The sequence below is a fragment of the Henckelia pumila genome, chromosome 2, assembly GCF_033568475.1.
Source record: "Henckelia pumila isolate YLH828 chromosome 2, ASM3356847v2, whole genome shotgun sequence".
Classification (NCBI taxonomy): Eukaryota; Viridiplantae; Streptophyta; class Magnoliopsida; order Lamiales; family Gesneriaceae; genus Henckelia; species Henckelia pumila.
Window position 1 is genome coordinate 45,311,684 of NC_133121.1, and position 16,452 is coordinate 45,328,135.

The 16,452-nt window shown below is 36.6% G+C and overlaps 1 protein-coding gene across 1 annotated transcript; it reads left to right on the top strand.

Annotated features, from left to right (window-relative positions):
- The first annotated feature begins 14,448 nt into the window (after positions 1-14,448).
- Positions 14,449-15,883, top strand: LOC140884704 (histidine-containing phosphotransfer protein 4-like). Its single transcript, XM_073291547.1, has 6 exons — positions 14,449-14,564; positions 14,730-14,860; positions 14,953-15,021; positions 15,173-15,244; positions 15,404-15,476; positions 15,693-15,883. The coding sequence occupies exons 1-6, from the start codon at positions 14,520-14,522 to the stop codon at positions 15,738-15,740; spliced, it is 438 nt and encodes a 145-aa protein (XP_073147648.1). The 5' UTR covers positions 14,449-14,519; the 3' UTR covers positions 15,741-15,883.
- The last annotated feature ends 569 nt before the right edge of the window (positions 15,884-16,452 follow it).

The following is a 16,452-nucleotide window of genomic DNA, read 5'->3' on the forward strand; positions in this document are numbered from 1 at the left end:
ACTTAATGAGGTTCGCACCGCACATTGCTAACAATGAGGAAGAAAAATCCGATCAGTTCATCAACGGCTTGAATCCTGATATCTTTACTCTTGTGAATATTGGGAGGCCCAATAATGTTGCGGATGCAATGGATCAGGCCAAGGGTGCTGAGACATGACTGATGAGGCAGAGGGGGAATCAGTTTTCACCTCAGCAATAGCTGAGACAGTTTCAAGCACAACCATCTCAGTTTCAGAACCAACCACTGAGGTATGAAGGAGGTAGCAGTAGCAATAACTTAATAGATCAATTCCGACCAAAGGGTAAGTAGTTTAAGAAGCCAGGGAATAGTTTTTCGAGTTCCAGTGGCTCGAAGCAATTTGGCTCTGGCCAAAGTTCTGGTTATTCAGATATTTCTTGCAGAAGGTGCGAAGGTCACACCATATTGATCAATGCCAAGGAATAACTTGTAGCTGCAATATCTGTTATAAAACTAGACACTATGCCAGAGTGTGTCCTCAGAAGGGTTCTTACCAAGCTCAGATTGGGATTTCTTCTAGACCAACAGCTCCGTCCAAGAGGCAAGCTTCTGCGGTTCACTATTTTCAGCCACAACAGCAAAATCGACAGAGACATAACCAGAATGCGAATCAACCTTCGAGGCCTCAGACATGAGTCTTTGCTTTGACTGAGGATCAGGCTCAGGCTGCACCCGATGATGTTATTGTAGATAACTGTTCCATTTTTGGTTATTCTGCTCATGTATTGATAGATACTGGTGCTTCTCATTCCTTTATCTCTAAGAAATTTGTGCTGATGCATGCTTTGATTACTGAGACTTTTCCTGTCTGTTACTTCACCTTTGGGTGGAGGAATTGTTTCTGTGAGATTAATCAGGAACTGTGAACTGCGATTTGATGAGAATGTGATTGAATTTGATTGTATAGTACTTGGATTATCCGATTTCGATTGCATTGTTGGTATAGATGGTTGACCAAGTACAGGGCTACAGTCGATTGTTTTCAGAAGGTGGTCAGATTTTGACTCGAGATGGCAGATGAGTGAAAATTATTTGGTAAGGGTTCTCGATCCAAAATTCCTTTGATATATATGTTATCGATGACTCGTTTATTACAAAACTGTGCAAAGGGATTTTTGGTTTATGTAGTTGATGTACTGAAATCTAGCCCCGAATTGGTAGATACCAGTGGTTAGAGAGTTTGCTGATGTCTTTCCAGACAAGATTCCTGGATTGCCTCCTATTCGTGAGATAGAATTCAACATAGAATTAATGACTGGTATGCAACCAACTTCTAAAGCCCCTTACCGAATGGCTCTTGTTGAGCTGAAAGAATTAAAAGATCAGTGGGAAGATTTGATCGCCAAGGGATACATTCGACCTAGTGTGTCGCCTTGGGGTGCCCCTGTTTTGTTTGTGAGAAAGAAAGATGAATCTATGCGGCTCTGTATTGATTACGGCCAATTGAACCAAACGACGGTAAAGAATAGGTATCCATTTCCTCGAATAGATGACCTTTTCGATCAACTGTAGGGTTCTTCTATCTATTCGAATATTGATTTTAGGTCGGGATATCATCATTTGAGGGTTCGTGAAGACGATGTGCCTAAGACTGCTTTCAGAACGAGGTATGGCCTTTTTGAATTCATTGTCATGCCGTTCGATTTAACTAATTCTCCAGCAGTTTTTATGGGTTTGATGAACCATATCTTTCAACGTTATTTGGATGAGTTTGTTATTATTTTCATCGATGATATTCTTATCTATTCGAAGAGCAATACTGACCATGCAGATCTCTTGAGGATCGTCTTGCAGATTTTGTGAACAAAACAGTTGTATGCCAAGCTGTATAAGTGCAAGTTGTGGTTGGACCGAGTGGTCTTTCTTGGTCATATTATATCTCGCAGTGGGATTTCTGTCGATCCCAGCAAGATCAAAGCAGTTATGAACTGGCATAGACCGACATCTGTCCCCGAAATTTGATGTTTTATGGGATTAGCTGGCTATTATCGACGATTCATCAAAATTTTCTCATCTATTAAGAATCCAATTACGCAGCTAACTCAGAAGAATGCACCTTTTGTATGGTCAGAGGCTTGTGAGGCAAGCTTTGTTGAGTTGAAGAAGAGGATGACCAGTGCACCAGTGTTCTCTATTCCTTCAGGTACTGATGGTTATTCTATTTATTGTTATGCATCTCATCTAGGTCTAGGATGCGTTCTTATGCAAAGGAAGCATATGATAGCTTATGCATCGAGGCAGCTGAAGCCACACGAGACTCGATATCCGATTCATGACCTTGAGCTTGAGGCGATTGTTTTTTCCTTGAAGATCTGGTGTCACTATCTTTATGGTGAGTCTTTCAAGATTTTTTCTGATCATAAAAGCCTTAAGTATTTGTTTTCACAGTCTGAACTGAACATGAGACGGAGGAGATGGTTAGACTTACTAAAGGATTTTGACTGTGAGATCAAATATTATCCGGGAAAATCGAATGCAGCCACTGATGCATTGAGCAGAAAGCTTTGTACTTTATCTCTGTCTACTATCGATGTTTCTAGATTGATCAACGACTGTTGCACTTCTGGTTTGGAGTTTATGACTGATAGGAGATCTATCTAAGTTTTTGATATTCAAGCCAAGTCAGAATTAATTGTGATGATCAAAGAAGCACAGAAGTCTGATCCGAGCATTCAAAATTCGGTAGAGAAAGTCAGATCTGGACATCAGTCTGAGTTTCAGGTCAGGGATGAGGTCTTGTTTGTGAATAACCGTATTGTTGTGCCTGATAATTCTGAGTTGAGACATCGTATTCTTTGAGAGGCACATTGCATTCGGTTCAGTGTTCATCCAAGTGGCCGTAAGATGTATAATGATTTGAAGAATCAGTTCTGGTGGAAGCTGATGAAGAGAGATGTCACGAGATTTGTATTTCAATGTTTGAATTGTCAACAAGTGAAAGCCAAGAGAAAGAGACCGGGTGGTATACTGCACATTTTATCTATCCCTGAATGGAAATGGGATCATATCTCGATGGATTTTGTCACAAAACTACCACGATCTGTCCGAGGTTGCAATGTTGTTTGGGTAGTGATCGACCGACTGACGAAATCTGCTTGTTTCATTCCGTACCGAATGACGTATCGTCACGATTAAATGGCCGAGTTGTATGTCAGTAATGTTGTGAGATTGCACGGATTGTCAAAGTCGATTGTTTCTGATCGAGATCCTCGATTTACTTCTCATTTTTGGCACAGTCTTCAAGAGGCTCTTGGAACTCGATTGCATTTGAGTACTGCATATCATCCTCAGACTGACGAACAGTCTGAGCGAACAATTCAGACCTTGGAGGATATGCTGCGAGCAGTGGTGCTTGATTTTGGCACTAGTTGGCAAGATTCCTTACCTCTTGTCGAGTTTTCTTACAACAACAGTTTCTATGCGAGTATCGGTATGACACCTTTCGAAGCATTGTACGGTAAGAAGTGCTGATCTCATTTGTATTGGGACGATGTGTCTGAGTCACCTGAATTGGGACCAGATATGATTTGAGATATTTCTGAGCAGGAGAAGATTATCCAGTCGAGAATGAAGATATCTCAGGAATGACAGGAAAATTATGTGAATATCAGACGTAGACCTCTGAGTTTTGATCAGTGAGATCGAGCATTCTTGAATATTTCTCCTTTCAGAGGCACTGTTAGATTTGAAAAGAGAGAGAAGTTATCTCCGAGATTCATCGGACCGTATGAGATTCTCGAGAAGTTAGGTGATCTTGCCTATAGACTAGCTCTTCCTCCATCTTTATCTGGTATTCACGACGTTTTCCACGTCTCTATGTTGCGGAAATATCATCCAGATCCTTTTCATGTTCTTCAGCCAGATGAGGCAGAACTCGATGAGACGTTGAGCTACTTCAAAAGACCGATTTAGATTCCCAACCGCAAAGAAAAGCAGCACAGAACCAAGTCGATTCCATTAGTAAAAGTGCAATGGAGCCGGCATGGAGTCGAGAAAGAAACTTGGGAGACAGAGTCTGATATGAGACAGCGGTTTCCAGAACTATTTTGATGATGTGCGTTCTTATTTCAGTTTCTTGATTCCTTATTATCTATCTTATGAGTGGTTTTTATTTGATTTCGAGGACGAAATCAATTCTTAGAGGGGGGGAATTGTAACGCCCCAAATTTATCTTAATTGAATTTATTTGAGATAATCAGAGATTATAGAAGTCGAGGACCCATTAATTTTTGATCAGGATTGAATTGAAATTTTCAAAATTTTCAGGGACTAAAATGCAAATATTGAATTTGTTAGATATTTAAGGCATCTGACTTCATTCCTCTTTCACTTCATCTCTCCCACATGCCTTCTTCCTCCATTATTGAAGCAAAACATGTCTTTGAGCTTTGGATTTCTCGTTTTGCTCGATCCGTCCGATAGAAACTAAATCTGAAGGTGGTTTCGCGATCACAACATTGAGAGCTCCGTTCTGAAATAAGATTCATTTATTTTTGCGGTGTTTGAATTTTTGAAGGTTTTTAGAATCGAATTATATTTGGAGATGTTGTTCTCAAGCTAGTAATTATCGTTTATTCTCAGTCGGATCGGAAATAGAACGTCGTTCGGATTTGTTATGAATTTTTGAAGTTTTGTTCGAAAATGGAGTTTTGTGATTTGTTAGTATTGAATTGTTATTGATGATTTAGTATTGGTGTGAGTTGGTTTCGATATTGTACTGTTGTCAGTGATTTTGGTTGATCAGAATATAGCTGTTATGCCGTCGGTTTGAGTTTTTGGAATATCGTTGGTTTGAAATGTTTGAGCTAGATTCTGTAGTAACCCAGATTCCATTTTAAGATAATGATATGTTAAACATGATTAAGGGTTAGTAATTAACCAATTCCAGGGCATAATTGGACTTCAGAATTACCAGATGAATCGCTGCATATAAGGGTGATAGCCAAGTTCCACTTTCCATGCTATGATATGGCATATAATTTTAAATGTGGCAAAACATGATTAAGGAGTCCTTATTTGGTAAAAATAAGTGGAAAATCATCTCCGGAACGTCCGAAAATGGTAGGAAGGGTCCTGAGGGTCTCGGACAGTTCGGAGGCACCGAAATGAGTTCGGACCATCCGAACTCAAATACAAAGTTCGGAGGATCCGAACCTGGGCTCCGAACTCAGCCATTTCGGAGGCTCCGAACTCCCCCAGACAGCAATGCTAGAAGACTAATCCGTGATTTTTGTCAAGTGTCATACATGCTGGTTCGGAGGGTCCGAACCCAGTTCGGAGGCTCCAAACTCCGACAGATTTTTGGCTATAAATAGGGCTCTTCGGAGTCATAATTTGAAATACAAATTCCCGAGGTTCTTTCTTCAGTTATATAGTGTGAGTTATACACTTGAGGGCCCTATCGGTTATAATAGAGGTTCTGGAATAACCAAGGAGTGGTTATAGTCATCCGGGACTAGCGACTCCAAAGGGCTATCTACGGACGAAGGTATGGTTCGGGAATCTATTTAAGTTTTGGGAGTACTTATTAGCTTAGTTAAGGCTTATAGAATTCATGTAGTGATACGGTGAACTTTTGAATATAGGCTTGGAACCTAGGATCCTACTATACTTGAACTAGCCTAGAGGTACGTACACATTGACTGAGATTTCCAGCGAGTATACATGTTTATATATTGCATTTATTTGGCATTATTATATGGCATGATATATGATTTACCGCTTTCTATATTTATATGTCATGTGCATATACACGTTGAGCCTATACCTTATTATACCTGACTATAGAGCCGCTCAGCTCTATATTCGATAGTCTGTCACTGAGAGTACCGCGACGGCGGGGGCATTTATGTCTGTCTACTCTGGTGTACTTGACGAGTGTGGTTGCACCCAGAGGTTGATCCGTGCGGTGGAAGCACTCATGTGGCGCCGGTACTGAGCATGACTTTTCAGATGACCCTTTACCAGTCATCATGTTGCATGCATCATATTTATACGTGTACTCATGTTTATGTACTGGGCGTTAGCGCTCACATCCTAGTTGTTATCTTGGACACCCTATTCCATGGGGCAGGTCGCATGATGGACGGAGCTGGTAGTTCAAGGCAGGACTAGAGAGCAGGAGCCTTGAGGAGTTTATTATACAGCAGGATTTGATATAGCTGTATAATGTTTACTTTTAAGTTTTTGATATGGTTGTATCACTATAGATTTAAGCATGGATTATGTTACTAAGATGATATGTAAATTATGGTTAAGTTTTCGCATGTTTTTACTCTGTTAAGTATTTTGATGTATTAAGTTTAATGCATGCTATTAGTTGCCAGTTAGTTGGTGATTCCATGCAGGGTCACTACAGATTCGATTGAGTTGAATGTAATTATTGATGTTCTATTCTTCTTCTTTCAGACTTTCATGAACCTCGTAGGGCTCAGAGTTTTCAGAGTTTGAATCGATAGCGAGTTGACGAGGATCGGTAATGAGTTTTACCTAGTTTGGTTGAATGAGTTTGAATTGGATATTGATTTATTCCTGATCATTGAATTACAGATTTGGAGCACCTTTGAATCGAATAAGGTATAAGCTAACATCGATCGAATGAGATTGAATACTCGAGAATGATTCAAAGCTCGAGTTTCCCCTAAACCACATACTTGCATGTTATTTGATTTTGAATTGGTTTTTCTTGACTATATGCTCTTATGTGAATTCATAAATTTATTGTAATGCATATCGAAGTGTAATTGCATTCATATTGAGCCTTTACCTTTATTTGAAAGGGCAGAACCGCCCGAATACGAATTAGACGTTTTGGGGACTATAACTGAGTGGCTTGGGTCGTGGATTTTGCCCACAGTTCAGAATATTCTTTATATGTTGCTCAAAGTCTAGAGGATAGAGATAAGTGACCCCAACCCGATCGGGGGAGTCGGTGGTAAGTCATGAGATCTTGGCCTCGGGATCCCAACCGAACGAATGAATGTCCTTTTTGATTATCTGATTTTGATAATCCCAAATTTTAAATACTTGCATCTCATTTTTAGCATTATTGAATCTTATGTATGTCATATTATGATATTGATATGCTAATTGTTATTGCATGTTTTGTTGCTTTTACTGGGATTTATTTTCACCGGAGTTATCCGGCTGTTGCTTTGTTTTGTATGTGTACTTGGCGACGGGTGGGGCAAAATCAAGTCAGAGACGACAGGGATAAATCGAGAATGAGAAAAAGAAGTGGAACTTTGGTTTAGAAGTTGAAAAGCATGCAATTCTAGTTTATGTTTTGAGAGCATTTTTAGAACTCGAACTACGTTTGATTTTGGTTGTATCGAATATTCGAATATTGAGGTTTATTTGTTGTCGTTTCATGTAACTTTACCTCGTTTTGTATTGATTATATTTGGAGTTGAAGTATTTGAGGAAGAGAAAAATCTGGATTTGAGACAGGGTTGGGCTCGCTCGATCGGTTGAGTTTTCTCGCTCGATCGGTAACTTTGTACCGATCAAGCGAGATTCCCTGTAGGATGTTTGACAGGGATTTGCTCGCTCGATTGGTTGAGTTCTACCGATCGAGCGAGCACTGTTCTCCTGGTAAAATAATATTTTTTTTATTTGGATTTATCTCTTGGATCTTGCATGCTTATAGATTGTTTTATCCGCGTTTAGAATTTTGGGATCAAGGTCTCTTAACTGGCATAGGGTTGCGCTTCTTCTCTGTCTATTTATCAACTCCTACAGTCCACAGTACTTGGTATATTCCATCATTTTTTCCCAATGAAACCCATCATCACTTGGAAACAACCCAACAAAGTCTAAATTAGCTGGTCTAGAAAAACTGCCCAGATCAAATCATACAAACTGGTATAAATCATTTCCTTGATGAAACACATCATTCCTGGCACAAACCTCAAAGTCAATAAATTATCCAACATTTTATGGAAACGCCTAGAACTAATCATGTCAAGTTCTTACAATAAGACTACTCAATCAATCCAAACACAGGAAAGTAAATCAAAATGCTTGAACCACATACTCAGGTTCTGTACAATTCTTATTACAATCCCAAAATAACAATACACAACAACCAAATAAAATTAGATAAACCCATAAAGACTCATCCATCGAAATCACCTAGGGTATCTTCATCTATTATAGACTGAGTCTGAGCTCCCTGCAAATCATACATCTGACCCTGCATTCGAGACTACTGACCACCTCCACGATGCAGGCCCTGGGTCCTCTGCTATACTGACGCCTCAGACGATCTACTAACCTGAGATTCAATCCTAGATTCTTGAACACTCTCTCATCCGCGCATGGGACAATCCATCTTGAAGTGATCCACATTTACACAGATAAAACAAGCTTCAGAAGCAGCTCGACAATGCTCAGTGAGATTATCTCTCTTACAATGATCACACTGCAACTTCTTCTTGCCCGAGTGACGAGTCTCACCAGATCCCGCAGATGAAGAAGATCTAGACATATTAAACGACTGCCCTCTCAGCGCCAACATACTTGGAGTCCCACCCGTCTGTAAAGACTTCTATCTCTGGATGTTGATTTCTTCTTGACGACACCGATTCACCAAGCTCTCATAAGAGGTAGGATTATCGCACACAGACACACGATCAAATATCCCCTGATTCAATCCATGAAGAAAATGATCATACTTCGTTGTGGATCGAACTCTCACTGATTTGGGGACAAAAAGGCAACAAGTCGATGAACTTCTGCTGGTATTCATCAATCAACAAATCTCCCTACTTCAAGCTCAATAATTCCATTGCTCCTGCCTAACGGAGAGCTGGAGGAAAATGCAAGTCTATGAATGCCTTGCGAAAATCTGCCTAAGTAACACGCCCTTGCATAGTCAAAATAGATGCAGACGCATATCTCCACCATTTGCGAGCTCTACCCTCTAGAAGACACTCTGCGCCCTCCATCTACTGCTTCTCCGAGAAACCAAAAGACCGAAAACAATGCTCCATCCGCTCTAGACAATCTTCGGAAACTTCCAGGATCTCACAGCCAACCAACGGCTTAGGTCCTATATGGAGAAACATACTCAAATCAAACCTGAGACGATCATCTTGATGATGACGATCTTGGGGATGCCTATGAGCTTCATCTCCCCAATGCCCATCACTGCTATCACCATCACGACCAGCCATCACTATACAAAGATAACCCAAATTAACCGAAATATACTAGAACAAAATCCCAAAGATTCCTATTGCATGCTCAGATACCATAAATGTAGTGACCCGCTCTGTGATCACCTACTAATAAGAAAACTTAATCATGCATGTAAACTTAAACAAAATAATCAGAGTTAAACTGTGGAACTAAATCAAATTTCTGAACCGGAAGAATACAACCGGTAAATAAATCCAATAATACAACCTAATCGAAAGACAATAAATACCGAATAAAATATTAATCTAAAACCCTCTAGTGACCCCTGCTACCAAGCCCTGGTCACCGACCAACCACTGATCTCGCTCCTGGAACACCTGCAAACCTACCCCGCCAAATGGGGTGTCCGAGATAAAAGCAAGGACGTGAGCGCTAACTCCCAGTACTTAATGTATCGAATATACAAGTTTATAAGATGCATGCAACATGAAATATGAATTCTCGGACAAATTCGGATCATATCTGGAAATAATGCTCAGAACATAGGCGTCTCCAGTATGCGCACGCTGCTCCAAAGATTCAGTGGGTTCCACAATCCGATCTCGAACATAGAACTGCCCTGGGTAAACCACACACACTACCCCTTCGGTCCAATGGGTGTCACATGGTACTCGATCGTATAATAAAACAATCTTAGGGTTGAGCGATAACAGACTCAACATGATATGAAAATACCGCATACAAATCATGAATAGTATATCATGCATCTCATGACAAATAGTAATGCAACACAAAATCATGCAACAAATTAACATGTATATTCAGCTGGTTATCTCATTCTGTACTTACGTAACTCTAAAAAGGCAGTCCTATGATCAACACTCTAGGATTTAAGCTTGCAAGCCAATATTTACCAAGTCACTATTACTGAACTAAAAACCTTAACTAGGCTAATAGCTACTCCCAAAATCTAATCAGAGTCTAGATTTATATCTTCGTCCGTCGTCAGCCCGTAGATGTCGAATGCCCCAGAACTTGGGCACAACTATGGTACGACTCCGAGACACCTCGCCAATGCTCGCCCCTAGCCAAATATGGCTGGAAAACCACTATAACTACCTAGAATCGAGGGACAGAGTTTTTGAATTGGTGATCAAAATGTGATCTCGGGCCCTATATTTATAGGACGCAATCGGAGCTTCCGATCATCCTGATGATGACGATCTCGGGGATGCCTATGAGCCTCATCTTCGAAACTCCCATCACTGCTATCGCCATCACGACCAGCCATCACTCTACAATGATAACCCAAATTAACCAAATTATACTAGAACTAAATCCCAAAAAATCCTATTGCATGCTCTGATACCATAAATGTAGTGACCTGCTCCGTGATTACCTACTAATCAAGATAGAAAAATCTTGCTCAAACAATAAGCGTCGTGGTATGTAGCATGGTGGGCCATCACATCAAGAGGTACTCCCATACCATAAGAATAAGTTGATAAAAGTAACCAGACCCGAATCCACAGAATCCATCCACAATAACTCGGGGCTGAGCAATCCATCTACTAGTAATATAAAGGTATATGCTCAAAATGATAATGCGTGTGGAAGTTATAACCGTGGCATAATAAATGAACTTAATCCATGCCATATAAATTAAATCATGCAAACATAGAACATGTATACTCAACCAGGATATATCAGATAGTATGTTCATACCTCTATTAAGCAACTCAAGAAACCTAAAATCACTGGCTCACTAGTCCAAGCTTATAAGCGGATTATCATCATATCATCACTTATTGTCTACTACAAATCTTAACTAGAATAATAGCAACATATAGAAGATAATCAGAGTCTTGAATTTATACCTGCGTCCGTTATAAGCCTTTGATGCAATGACCTCAAAACCTAGGCACAACTTCTCTATGATTTCGGTAGCACCTTTCTATCGTATGACCTTCGAACCGATGCCTAAAACTGCTAGAATCGAGCTAAAGTTCGAGAGAGAGAATTGATTGTGAAAAGATCAGACCTTTTGATTAGATATCGAAGCTTTCGATCTCTATCTTCTGAACGCGTGTCTCTAGTTGGAAAACATACTGCTGTTGACAGAGTTCGAACCTTTCGAAGTGGGGTTTAGAGCTTTGGATCTTAGTCACATCAAGTCACCAATCAGAAAGTCCATACTTTCTTATCCAATGATGATCGGACCTTCTGATCCTAAGTTCGGAGCTTCCGAACTCAACATTTTCCACTGAGTACAACGTTACTTCCAAACTGGTTTGGTGCTTTCGAACTACTCTTCGAATCTTCTGAACTATCCAATAACTTGAAGCCGTTGGAACCATTTAAGAACCCCTTTATCATATTTAGGCAGTCGATTAACTTAATTAAGAATCGGGGTACTATTGTCATTCAGTTGAGATGTCAAGTTCAATCGTTTAATTTTTCTTGACTTCAGTCTTTAATCTTCAGTCGATAATATCGTAAGCTTCAGTCATGCAATTCAATTGTAGATATATCTTAATGTAGCTTGGTACTTCGTCGACTGATATTGTCCAGTTGAATAACGTAGTTCGACTGATATTGTCCAGTTGAATAACGTAGTTCATTTTAGTTATTCTTTATCAATCGTCTTATTTTTCTTTAATTGTTAAACTCCAAAATCTTAAATTATTCTCCAACAATTTATTATATATATATATAAAATATGTTATATTATTATTTTTATTTAAATTTGGTGTTATTTTTCTCAATAGCAAAATCATGATTACACTAAAAGAGAGGAATCTCTTCTCCAACACATAATCGTGTCCTCTTTAGCCACTTTTTGGTGGAACGCTATTATTATTGGAAACGGAATGCATGAAATGACAATGAAAGAAAGCCAGCGACATGACATGGACCATTCTCAAAAGATCATCTATCAATCATTATTGGGAATTCCTTTATTTTCATTTATTTTTCTTATTTTGGAATTTTCCATATTAGTTAATATATTCCTTTATTGGTAATATATGTGCTGCGTCTTAAAATATATTCCCTCTTAAATTCAATGTTAACATTTTTTTAGTTGAGGTAATTCCCAACCATTATTTTTCGATATATATTATGTTAACTAATCTTGATCTAATATAATAACATGCAAATCATACTAGTAATGCAGAAGCAGGGTAGATTTCAATCTAGCGTATGGGTAATATCCCAATGATAGATCTAATGTCACATGATTTGTCACGTCAACAACATATAATTAATTACGCTTATATATAAAAGTACGAACCGTTGGATGCATGATTTGGGTATTACTCATATGCTAGGATCTCGTCTACCAGCAGAAGCAGCGACAGACCTAAGTGTATAAGTAAATGACCAGCTCCTTTAATAATTGAAAATACCATGTAGCATATTGATAGACAATTTTAAAATTTCGTGATTCCCATGTTCTAATCCAACTTATCTCCTATTTTGCAAAGTGTTATTTATTTATTATTTGATTTCATATTCGAATATCCAAAAAGATTTATTGGAAAAAATGTACGTTTATTATATTTGTATTTTATAATGAGTATATAAATTTTTTTTCATCAATTTGTTCTCAATAACTTCAAAAAATTTTGTGAAAACATATTATTTCATACTTTTTCATTATATTTATGTAATAAGATTTTCGTTTTTTAATGCGTAACAACGTTTTCTTTGTTATGTTATTGAAACTCGATAAGTTTCCAATAATTAGTATAAAAGTTTGTTGTATTGAAAATCTAATGATGAAATCGTAAATACTCTAAAAAAAAATGGCATCGCTTCCAATTTAATGTCAAGTTACGGTATATGTTTTTTTAAAAAAAAATTAATTTCAAATAATCGAGTAATTTTAAAAGTCTTTTGAATTAATAATAAATTATATATATCATAAATTAGAGGTGAAATTTTGGTTTCTTGGAATTTTATGTTGCTATAGATCACGTATCAACAAAAAATTAACAAGGTATAGTTGACCATGTTAAACTAGACTTCAGAGCAATATGAAATATGATTTTCGTTTGGTTCTATTGATGATATTTATTACAAGATAAATAGTTAAAAATATTTGCACTCATGCTATCATTGAACACTTCGAAAATTTTTAGGAACCGAGAATTTCTTTTAGATTTTTTGTTAAAAACATAAATTGAGGCTTAGTTTAATAGAACTGGTACATTTTTTGTCCTCTCTCTTTTATTCTTTCGTCTGTCATAGGTGGCCCTCAAAACTGAAATCCTAAATTTGCCCCTTTTCGAGTGGCTTTGAAATTCATTTCAAATTTATCGATCCAATTTACAATCTAAATTAACTAATTAAGAAGAGCACACGATATCAGAAAATAAATAAATAAATTGTTTGAGCAAAGAATATAGTTAGCTTGCTAACTTAATGATGAAAAACATTTTCATTTTATAAAGGGAATAAAAATTCTTGCTTAATTGGTAATTTATTTTTGCTTCTTTATTATTTTAGTCTTCTATGTTATCAAATTATATACCGTTGTAAGTGTTTTTTTTTTTGCGCAATTTTTATCGTTTTTCTATTATGCTGCCGATATGACATGATGAATGTTGTACTTATGTGTGCGATATTTTATCAGCACTTATATGATTAACAAAATAAAATTGGAAAATTTGATATGTTAATAACAATGACTGAAGTTTAACAATATAGATATGAAACATACATGATCAGAAGCCATAATTTGATGTTTTATAAAGGAATATGAATTTAGTTTATTTAAAAAATGTGTGTATGTGAGTGAGCGTGTAGGTGAAATTGGTAGAATTCCCACCTTGTGAAATGCTTACATGGATCGTAAAAGATAATCTTTAATTGATGTTTCCACACAGAAATATTAAAATAAAGTTAATTAATTGAAATTAGATAACAAAGCCACCACGAAACTTAGCGATCATGGTGATGTCTCTTCCTGATATGTCCCTTTTTAGTGATTTGAGGGTTTGATTCGTTACTTGTAGCCAAATCATAAGCCATTAGTTAGCATATTCCAACAAACCACATTTTCTTTTTGGCGCAAAAATATTCTCTTATTTTTCACCCAACATTCATTCATGATCTAATCATATTTTTTTTGAAAAAAAAAATTAAAAAACTTAAGCATTATTATATGTGTACGGAATATACACATGCATACAAAAATAGTGCACAAACTTTTCTGGCCAAGCAGCTATTTAAACCCTACTGAACTCTACTTCAATTTCATTCCCAACTTCAAATTAATTAATATTCTCTCTTTAGTTTCTTAATTCAACAATCTTAAAAATTTTACCACATTATATATAATTATTGTTTTGAGGCATGAACAGGCAGCTAGCCAACATGAAGCAATCCCTGTATGATCAGGTAATTATATAATTTTTTTTTACTTTTATTTGATTACATTGGGGAACGTCCTATACTTGTGAGACGAATACCATTGTCCCGAAAATCTCTATAATTATCATGAAGTGCAAAATCTCACATTTACTCGAATCCACGACCTGGTTCTTCGTGCGTGTATATACGTAGGGATATCTAGATGAGCAATTTGTTCAGTTGGAAGAGCTGCAAGATGATGCAAATCCCAATTTTGTGGAGGAGGTTGTTACATTGTATTTCAGAGATTCGGCTCGATTGATCCAAAATATTGAGCAAGCTTTGTGAGTATATCACGTAATATATGTTGTCCTATATATGATGAACTCTTGGCATGGCGATAATTGATTATACTTCTTTTTCATGTTCTTGTCAGGGAGAAGACTCCTCTAGATTTTACTAAATTGGACAGTTACATGCACCAGTTCAAGGGCAGTAGCTCAAGGTAAAAAGAACATATATATATATAAAGTGATTTAATAAATATTATTGTACAAGAATATTTGATATTCTTTTAGAAAAATGATACATAAAAAATAAAATTTTTTTCTCCATTGAAAACGACTATAACAAACCTCATCTTCTAATTTTTGCAGCATTGGAGCAAAAAAGGTGAAATTTGAGAGCACACAATTCAGAGATTACTGTAGAATTGGAAGTGGTGAATGGTAATTATGTTTTTTGAATTCTCTTAGAAGAATTTTTTATTTTTTATTTTTTTCTTAAAAAAAGAAGAGAAAAAGGTAAGTATTTTTAGGATCTAATTACTGATTCTTGATTTTTTGTTTGTTTGTTTGTTTGTTCTTTATTTCCTTTTATATATACAGCTGCAAGAAAACTTTCCAACAACTGAAAAAAGAATATGCCACTCTCAAAAAGAAACTTGAACTTTATTTTCAGGTAAAACCCTTTGTTTCCTTTGTTATTTTTTAGAATTCCCACGCATATCATGATCATATGGGTACCTAGAAAAGGATGAGCCCATAAACTCTCTTTACTAAATAATATCGTAAACCTTTGGAGTACTACAAGTTCCAGATTATATATATTTGCCTATTCACCATGCATTAATTTAATGGTTATTAATGTGTGTTCGTTTTGATTCTATGTGTGCAGTTTGCAAGACAAGTTGGCCCTATTGAGAAAGCATGTCGCCCAAAGTAATGAGGAATCAATGCAAATTTTAGTGATTTTTGCATAAACATTGCAAATGGCTCGTTTCATTACGTATTTATTCTTCGAATGTAAAATTCACCATTCCCACTATTGTAATGTAGAAATAGAAATAAGAAGAAGAGAGAATGGTGTATGATCTATATATTGGGGTGATAATGGTTTAGATAATTTTAAAGCACTATATATATTTGAGATATGTTTAATTAGTTTGACTGTTTTGTTCAAATTCTTGCCTTTTATTTACTCTGTAAATTATATCAGTGTTCCTTTTTAACATATATACTATACTGTAAGTGAAATCGATGAAGATTCATGACAATATATAACATTAATTATTAGAGTATAGTTTATATTATACTTACTACTAAATTTACGAAGGCTAGGGTCCAAATTAATTTATTTTATATTAGTGTAGAATAATAAGCGTGAAAATAATTAAGAAATAAATTATTTTATTCGTAAAATTTGATTTAGCGATCTTTAACTTAAATGTTTAGTTTAATCTTATGTAGACACTTTTTTTAAATATAGAGATGCTTTCAAAATAACCTATCTCTACGAAATATATAGGGTGTAAGGGATATCATGGTTCATAAAAATTATCAGAATCAGATGTTGTCACTAGGTGTTGACAACATCCTACACAACATGCAGCGGAAATATTAAAACGTGAATAGTAACAGCAAACTAACAATATAAA